This window comes from Echinops telfairi, unplaced genomic scaffold (assembly GCF_000313985.2).
Source record: "Echinops telfairi isolate 266 unplaced genomic scaffold, ASM31398v2 ScPeMD7_21;HRSCAF=78, whole genome shotgun sequence".
NCBI classification, from domain to species: domain Eukaryota; kingdom Metazoa; phylum Chordata; class Mammalia; order Afrosoricida; family Tenrecidae; genus Echinops; species Echinops telfairi.
Window position 1 is genome coordinate 1,619,181 of NW_022103918.1, and position 9,721 is coordinate 1,628,901.

Here is a 9,721-nt window from a genome sequence, read left to right on the forward strand (position 1 = left end):
AAGTCCATTCCACTTCATACCAAACTCTCACTGCCACGAAGTCCATTCCACTTCATACCAAACTCTCACTGCCACGAAGTCCATTCCACTTCATAGGCTCTTTGTCTCCCTTCAGGTCCGAAACTCACTCTCCTGTTAGAATAACCAGCCACGGTTATTCTAAAAGGGACAGCATTTACTCAGCGTCAACACTCCGAGTTAGGAACGAAGGAGGAAGGGAAACAGGAAAAGCAGGGAGGAAGTGGGATACATGGTGTGGGACAGGGGATGGGGATGACGAGCGATGAAGTGAGCAATGCACTGTTTAGGCTAGTTCCTAGTGCTTTCCAGGCAATCTCTCAGACACTACATCCTGCACCGTCCTCCCAAACCCAAGAGCAGGTAGGGAGAAAATAGTGCACTTATTTAAACAAGAAGCTGGCATTGAGGTATGGCTAAAAAATCAGACTATAAAGAAATACTACCTACTATAATGTCAATTATGTTGACTTGATGTGATTGGTTTAAAAAAAAAGTCTCCAATTATTCCTTCCATTCTGATTTTTAATATTTATTTTCTCCCTGTTTACAGATGACTTTAGCCGGGTGAGATTAGTTTCCATGAATGAAGAAGAAGGTGCTGATTACATCAATGCCAATTATATACCCGTAAGTCTACCAGTGGTAATCGTATACTGGTACATTCATACAAGAGAATATTATGCATCAATAAATACAATGATGGCTTTCTTAAACACAAAAGGAATGGGCAAAACTAGAGAACATTTTGCTTAGCAAAGTTAGTAAATCTTATAAAAATAAATGACACCATTATTATAAGGAAAAGGAATTTTACACCACAAGATAAGGCTTTGAAGATGACCAGGAGGCCAGGGCTGGGGTGGGGCCAGGAAGCGGGGAGGGACTGGGACAGAAAAGGGACAGGAAGTTATGTGAGGGAGGGAGAGAGGGAGGATGGATGGAGGGGGAGTAAAAAGAGAATCGTATTTATCTGGGGGGGTGGTGTACAGTTAGCGGGATATTATTACTGATTTCATTTGTTGAGATAGCTGTGTAACTATATAGAATATGCATCTATAAAACCAAAATAAAGAAAGCAATTTTTTTTTTTAAAAAGCAGGATGGTCATAGCCTTAAAAGCCCCCCAGATTCCTAATCCCTCAAACCTGAAGATTGGTCTGAGTGCCTAAAAAGAAAGAAAAGCCAAACTGAAGTGGACTTGCAGTCTTTGGGGACATGCAAGTGGACTTCAAGGAGAGAGAACGAGAATCAGGTGTTCAAATGCTAACCCAGCCAACTGGCTACAATGCAGAAGAACATAGGAATGTCATCAACAGTTAAAAAAGAGAACCACTTCCCAACTGGAAATTCACCTCTAAAGACTAGATTCCCAATACCGTTTCAAAACAAAGAATGCGGGCGGGGAAGGGGGCTAAGACATTAGCAATGTTCATATTTCTTTGTAAAGGACTAGTTAAAAGGAAGTCGATTATTCTGCTTAAAGATCATTTTCCCGTTGCATTTAACTGCCAGTTTCAACAACCAAATGGAAAGCTTTCCAGATGTTGTAACATCTGGAAAGATAGCAATTATTGCGCGCGTTTAGAAACTTCCGGAGAACAATGCTTAAAAATCACACCAATCTCCGGGACCGCATTTCTGATGAACAAAGGAGTGAATTTTACATCAGTGTCGAGCCCTTCTCCAGGCTTCTTACCATTTGCTTTTCAGTTTTGACTTATGTGTGTGGAATGGCATTTGGAGTCCGCAATGGCCCATTAGGTGATACTTTTGTCATCTCTCTCTCAGGGATACAACTCACCCCAGGAGTATATCGCCACCCAGGGGCCGCTGCCAGAAACCAGAAATGACTTTTGGAAGATGGTCCTGCAGCAGAAGTCTCAGATGATTGTCATGCTCACTCAATGCAACGAGAAAAGGAGAGTAAGTCCCTGGGGAGGCCTTTCACCCCGCTATCCATGACGCCTCCCCGATAGTAGAAACTATCCGACCTGTTCGTTTTCCATCCTCACACATGTTCTGTGCAGTTTCAGAGACCAATGCCCTCCGTTTCCCTTGTTTTCCCGAAGTGAACACCGGCCTCATTCCTTACAACATTCTGTAATTTTGACTTCAGGTGAAATGTGACCATTATTGGCCTTTCACGGAAGAACCCATCCCTTATGGAGACATCACCGTGGAGATGGTCTCAGAGGAGGAACAGGACGACTGGGCCTGTAGGCATTTCCGGATCAGCTATGTAAGTCACACCCCGCAGGCGGAGGGAGTGCACGTTGTCCAGGTCCTGGTGTGGCAGACCCGGAGCACTTCAAGTTTGGAAGTACTGTGCCCTTTAGGGGGAAATTGGCACTGCTAATACAAGAGTAGTTGCTTACTATTTCACTAAGAATGCTGTGGAAGAAATGGAAAGTCTGAGGGTCAGAAGAAAGAGACATGAGATGACAAGCTTAATCCTTGCTTACCAGGTTTAATTCTAGAACGAAGTGTTCTCATTACCTATATGCAACACATATGAGTATAATTAGGATATATAAGGTATACTTAAGTTTGAAATTAAACATTATTAATTTTAATAAATTAGTAGTTCCAGGCTTTATAGGCTTTATAGGCTTTATAGGGCTTTATTTTGATTTGTTTCTATTTTGATTGTGTTAGAAGGAAGATCTCGATCTTACTAGCCATTGTGCCTTATATCATTTGCAGTGCTACTTTTTCTTATTTATTGTTAGAATTTTAGAAAGTCTTATTTTTCCATGAGACCCACTAGCTCTCTGATGGCAGCCTCTGAATATATGTTAAATGTTTCTATGCTAGCCTTATATTTTATGTCTTGGGCACTGACATCGGCCAGAAGCACCCTGTTACCAGCTTCACATAGAGTGCTGTTGCTAGGTGCCATGGGAAGTTTTGATGCATGATATCCCTGTACACATCCCTGTACTCAACAGAATAAAAAGCTGCCTGCTCCACTACCAATTTCAAAACCGTTGTTATGTTTCAGCCAGTACATCAATTCATGCCATTGAGAAGCTCCTTCTTTTTCTTTGACTCAGCTTCATGAACCATGAGACCCGTTTTCAGCAAGTGGGTCCTTCCTGATAACATGTCCGAAGACAGGACATACTGTCTCACCGTCCTTGCTTCTGAAGAGCATTCTGATCATACTTTCTTCAGACAGATTCGTTTGTCTCGAAGAATTGAATTTGTTTGTCTTATTGAATGGAATTTGTCTTATTCTTCTCCTACATAATTTAAATAATGTATACATTACTTCTTCTCCGGTCTTCCTTATTCATGGTCCAGTTTTTAGGTACATATGAGGTCATTGAAAAACACCGTGGCTTGGACCAGGCACACCTCAGTCCGCCAAGTATCATCGTTGATCGTCAACATTTTAAATAGGTCTTGTGCAGTATATTTGCCCAGTGGAAGCTACCCTTTAGTTTCTTGTCTGCTACTTCCAGGAGGGTAGACTGTGGATCTAAATAAAACTAAGTCCTTAACAACTTCAATCTTGTCTCCTTTTATCCCAATGTTGTCCATTAGTCCAGTTATGAGGATGCTTCCTTTCTCCGCATTAAGTTATCCCCACACTGAACACCGCAGTGTCGGATCTTTATCAGAAAGTGCTTCAGGTCCCCTTGGCATTCAGCAAGCAAGGTTGTGTGTGTCATCTGCATATCAATTGACTGTCCCCCCAATCCTGATGCCACCTTCTTCCTTCTATAGATCAGTTTCTCAGAGCATTTGCACTGCATACAGATCGAATCAATACATCTATTCACCTGAGTACAATGAAGTGTTCTGGAGTATTCATTCTTTGAAATGTTGTCTGGAAGTTGTTATGATCCACACAGATGAAGGCCTTTGCAATGAAACACAAGTAAATATCTTTCTGATAGTCTCGGCTGCAGCCTTGATCCATCTGATGTTTAGCAATGATCTCGCTTATTCCATGTCCTCTTTTGAATCCTGATAAATTTCTGACAGCTCCTTATCAATGTACTGCTGCAACTGTTGTTGAGTTATCTTCCAGCGAAACCACACGATATTTATGATATTGTCCAATGATGTCCGTATTCTGCGGGGCCACCGTTATTTGGAACAGGTAGATGGGGATCGCTTCGAGTCAGTTGCTCTCTTGTTGACTTCCTCTTGCTTTCTTGCTCAGCCAGAAAACAGTATAAACTACTAGTTAAATGTAGAATAAATTTTCCCTACCTTGGCATCCAGGGAAGAAAAAAAAAAAAGCAAATACAAAATAGGGTCTATTCCCTTACTATGTTGTGCACTGATCATTACATGGTCAGTCAATACTATGCTTCTCGTCCCTGGAGTCTTCAAAAGTGGTCTATGTTTCAATAACACCACACCAAGGGCTTCCAAAACAGGAAGAAAGTATTGAATGATATTGTTTTCACAGTAGTTAATAGCATCTGGTGTCAGAGAGCCCCCTTCTGGCCACAAATATGCAGTTTTACAATGAAGCTGAGATTGCCAAAGCACGTGGGGCTGTGTTACTGTTTGTCTCTTTGTTTATGTTGTTCTTCATCTCCCTCCCTCCCGCACATATGGATAGGCGTCAAGGTTCAGGGTACAGCAAGGTATACATTACATAAAGGAGGAAGTCACTGTAAGATCATTTAGGAATAACAAAGTAAGATTAAAAACCAGAAGGATTTTCTTTAATAAGAACAGGACAAAGGTGACTACAACGCACAATGTGTGTCTTTCCAATACTCAAAACTTAACATGAACCAAGTGAGAATTGAAAACTAAAGATAAGCATAAAAAGGAAAACAAAATGTTTTCAGCTATTTGGGGCTTCTCAACCGGTTTGCCAAAACTGACCCTGAGAGTTTCTGAGGCCAAATGAAAAAAAGTTAACGTTTCTTCTTTTTAAACTGCTTTGCTTTTTTTTTTTTTTTAAAGCAAGCCCTGGTAGCAGAGGGCTTAGGCATGGGACTGGACAGTCAGCAATTTAAACCCACCAGCTGCTCCTTGGCTACTGTAGTAAAGAGTTACAGGGTCTGAAATCCTATATGAAGAGGCCTGGTGGCACAGTGGTTTACGCATTAGGCTGTTAGCCTCAAGATCACCAGTTCGAAACCACCAGCTGTTCTGAGGGAGAAAGAGAAGACTTTCTACTCGCGTAATGAGTTACTGTCTCTCACACCCACAGAGGCAGTTCACCCTGTCTTATAGGGTCACCATGAGTCACGGACTCAATGCCAGTGACAGTGGAGTGAGAGAAATCCGTTAGAAGACTAATATGAGTTAGAATTGACTTGATAGAGAGGATTTATTTTGGTGGGGGAGGGGGTTGCATTTTAAAATCTGGATTGGCTTTCAGATCAATGCTGTTGGACTATCTGTACTCTGGCAGTGTCTACAGCCTGTGCTAAGCCTGTGATCTGTATCTGAACAGGGCAAGCCTTTTCATGAACTTTTCTGTGTAACCAAAGCTGTCTAGCAGCTGACAATGTTCTTTCACACTCACGCTGTTAAGTAATTAAGTCATCCTGCACGGTTTAGTATGTCTGGATCTTCCTCGCCCTGCTATGTGAAGCCTGATAAGAATGGGCATCTCTGTACCTGTCGCGATCCACGTGTTTAAGAAAGAGTCCTGGGGCACAGTAAGGAAGGCTTTGCCTACTGCTGGAGTTGACGGCCTTAGGTACAATTTATGGTTTGTTTATATTTATATAAATGTAGTTAGACATTTATATTTGTACAAATTTTGTGTCACCCAAGACCATTGACTTTGGCATTCATTTTTCTGAGCCTATGTTTATTTTATATGCATAGTCAGTCCGAGTGCTCCCAAATTATGATAGAATATTCCATCTTCTAGACTCTTAGCCAGTTTTGAGAATGAAGTACCTTTGCAAAGACTGGGTTTGGAATATTATGACATTTGATAATAAATCATATGGATCCTACTCTTCCAAATGAATGAGGGATTAAAATGGATTTTGAGTGACCCACATCCTAACTGGTGTGCAGTCAGTTCAGAGGGAGCCACACTTTATTCGTGGTAGAGGTTGCCTTATGTCAGACATATTTACAAAACATCCCCACTTACTAGATAGTTCCAGATCCATCCATGCGCATGCCCTGAGCTGAGTCAGAGTGCATGTAGTAGCAGTGCAGTCGTAATAGACACAACAGAGTAGAAGTCCACTTGTCAACACCTACAACAACATGTCCGGAGTGTTTTGAGGCCATCTGCCACAAACATGTTCACACTTAATCCTCACAACAGCCTCTGTCACCTAGCATTATAGAGATGAGAAAACTGAAGTTCCGTGAGCTCGGCGTGGGTCAGATCCACTAGAATCATAGCCCAGGACAGGGAATCCTGTATGAGCGTGTCATCACAGGCGGATATCATGGGCAGTGCAAATGGTCCACATGCATGGCTACTAAGCAAATGGTTGGAGGTTCAAGTCTACCCAAAGGCACCCCAGAAGAAAGGGCTGGCAATCGGCTTCAGAAATGTCAGCCATTGAAAATGCACTGGAGTGCGGTTCTACTCTGACACATAGGAGCTAGACGGAGCCGCAGGCCCTGTGGGTGCATCTAGGGTTTAACTTGTAAAGTGCGCAAGGCTAGGGCAGGGTAAGATCCAGATCCAGATGGGGGTTCAGCTTTGTATCACAAAGGGTGCCAGGATGACAGGAAAGGCAGCCGAGTTGTTCCACCATGTGGCCAGGTGCCAGTTTTCTGTGCACCAGTCCAATCACTCATTAGCAACAGGCTATTCCTCAGCAGGGGGATATAACAGCAATCAAGGGCAAGCAGGTGAACATTGACCGCTTCTGGATCCGTATTGCCCTAAGGCAAGAGCCAGACAGACCCCACCCTCTCTCCTTCCATGACTAGGCTGACTCCCATGCATCCTCCCACCGCTCTACATCTGTGCTGGGTTTGACAATTCATTGCAGTGGCCACACAAAAATCACAGACGGTATTCACAAGGAGGGGGAGCTATAGGGAAGTCTAAAGGTGATCCCTAGTCAGGAATCAGCAGACTTAAGTACACAGTCGTCAGTTTCCTCAACCAGCAGCCAAGGCTCTCTCAAATTCTTAATCTCTCAGCCCCGTGGTCCCTAGGCCTTTGCCTCTGGGCCAGGAAGCCAGCCTGTCACTCTGTCCCATGGTTCCATAGTTTGGGCCAGCTAAGGCGTAGGCATCCCGTAGTCTCGGCCACTTCTCCCCTGCATTTCCCCGCCATGGTCTGGGATGCAGCTGGCCTCAGGGGCCACTGCAGGCAGATCTGGATGTCTTCTTCCCCAGTCCTCCCAGTTTCTTTCTTCTCTGCGGCTGGTTCAAAGATGGCTCATCCCTAGAGCCAGGGAGGCTGGGAATGAAAATTGACCAATCCCCTTTTATTAGTGTTACAAATGCCTATTTGCATAATCCGATCCAAAAAACCCCAAACTCACACTGCTAGAGGCCATGCTGACTCACAGAGCCCCCCTGTGGCTTTCTGAGCCTGTTAGAAGCCTGGTCTTTCTGCCAGGATGTCCTGGTGGTTTCGAACTGCCAACATGCAGATTGCAGCCTAACCGTGAGCCATAATGAAGAAAATGTTCTCAGACTGGTCGTGGTGGTGCTTGGACAACTCTTCTTCTTCTCCTCCTTCGGGGGATTGCACTATTGAATTGTGTGATATGTGGATTCTATGCCAATAAAATTGTGGGGGAAAGAATTCACTCCACCACCATAATGGCCTAGGCCTTTTCCAGCGAAGCGGCTCCCTTTGTTTTTGTGATCTGAGGAGTTGATTCTGAGTCATAGCGGCCCCACGTGACAGGGCAGAACTGCCCCATAGGGCTTTCTTGTTAAATCTTTATGGACAGAAGCCAATCACAAGCTCTTTCTCCCGAAGGTACTTTCAAAACACCGATCTTTCCGTTTTCAGCTGAGATCTTAACCATGTGTGCCTGAAGGGCTGTTAGCTTTCTTTAGTGGTGAGCACTTTATCAGGAGCAGGGGACGGAGGTGCGCTGGGCTGATAGAGGAGTCTGGGTGGGACTCGATCAGCACCTTCTAGGGGGCTTAATTCCTTGTCCACAGGTGATGCACTTTCTCTGTGGCAAGTCCAGGAAACAAATCCTGATCCCCTTACGGTCTTGTCACTCACTGCGCAGCCGTGGATGAGCCTACTTACCTACTGCTGGAAGATGGTGTGCAAGTCATATTCTTTTCAGAGCTGACTGCACAGACACAATGCTGGGAGGGGCACCCGGCAGGAGAGCAGTGTGGCTCCGCCTCCTTAGAGCACGAGCATGGCATCTTGTAGGAGGCCTGGGCCATCCTGACTGTGGACTGGGGGCTTGATGTTTCTCTCCCCCTTCTCTCTGAAAGGCTGATGAGATGCAGGATGTGATGCATTTTAACTACACTGTGTGGCCCGACCACGGCGTGCCCACGGCGAATGCTGCAGAAAGCATCCTACAGTTTGTGCACATGGTCCGGCAGCAAGCTACCAAGAGCAAAGGGCCCCTGATCGTACACTGCAGGTGAGCTCAGCAAACGCGTTTTCCGTTAAGCACCGAGGGCTTTGATTTATAAAGGAACTAGCCTGCCATTCCATAAACCTGGAGTCAGATTTCGTAGGCAATTAAATGGAGCTGCAAATATACATATGAAATTCGCTTTAACCATTTCAACAGCTATTGCTCGGTGACCTGGGTTACATTCTCCACGTCGTGTCAAGATTCTCATTCTTTCTACTCCAGGTGTGTTCCCGATACTAATTTAGACTCAAACCCAAACAGAAATGGCTGTTAGGCAGTCGATGCTCCCTCCTTCCCCCTGTGATTTGAACTGGTTAGGGGACTAGAAAGCCCAGCTTTTCTCTCAAGGAGCTGTGGGTGGTTTCGAACTGCTGACCATGAAGAGCAGTCCAATGCATAACCCCTATGCCACCAGGGCTCTTGTCCTTGAAACTTCTCACCTGAGTCTTAGCATGACTATTGTCCCTTAGGCCTTGTAAAGGTAATGTCTTAATAAGTGCAGTATTTAAGGATCACATTAATTACTTTTTGAGCTAAACTTTTTGCTGTTGTTTAAAGATGGCTTCAGGGGATAGTTTTCTTCCAAGAATTAGGAAGTATTCCAGGTAAGAGTCTCAAGGGTTAAATCTGTTTCTTAAACCTGTAATTAATGGGTGTTTTCTAATATACATAAATAATTGATAATGTAACCAAATCCCACTGCCATAGACTTGATTCCCAGTCATAGCAATCCTGTGTAGGGTTTCCAGGGCTGTAAATATTTATAATGTAGTAATCCTTTAATCTACATCCTGAGAAGTAAGTATTATTCTCAGTTGCAGATAGAGAGAGCTGAGGTCTAGAAAGGTTATGAGATCCACACAGATTCCTAAAAAGAGGGTGTGGAGGAGTTAGGATCAGATCCATGCACACCCATCTCTAGAGGCCCTGCTTTTAAGCACTGGGAATTGTTATCCTAAGAGCCTTGGTTGGGGTAGTGCTTATGAGTTAGGCTGCAATCCCCAAGGCTAGCGGTTTGAACCCACCCCCTGCTCTTTGGGAGAAAGATGGGACCATATACTCCCTAAAGAGGTACAGTCTCAGAAAATCACAGGGGCAGTTCCACTCTGTGATTTTCTGAGACTGTACCTCTTAGCATCACTATCAGTTGGCATTGACTCAATGGCAGTGAGGGG

At 44.2% G+C, this 9,721-nt stretch overlaps 1 protein-coding gene across 1 annotated transcript in view; it reads left to right on the top strand.

The window, feature by feature from the left end:
- PTPRO (protein tyrosine phosphatase receptor type O) overlaps positions 1-9,721 on the top strand; it is a 255,932-nt gene that overhangs the window by 239,001 nt on the left and 7,210 nt on the right. Inside the window, exons 21-24 of the mRNA XM_045288403.1 lie at positions 572-648; positions 1,810-1,944; positions 2,138-2,260; positions 8,395-8,549. Of these exons, the coding sequence (XP_045144338.1) occupies positions 572-648; positions 1,810-1,944; positions 2,138-2,260; positions 8,395-8,549 (490 nt within the window). The remainder of the gene's footprint in view (positions 1-571; positions 649-1,809; positions 1,945-2,137; positions 2,261-8,394; positions 8,550-9,721) is intronic.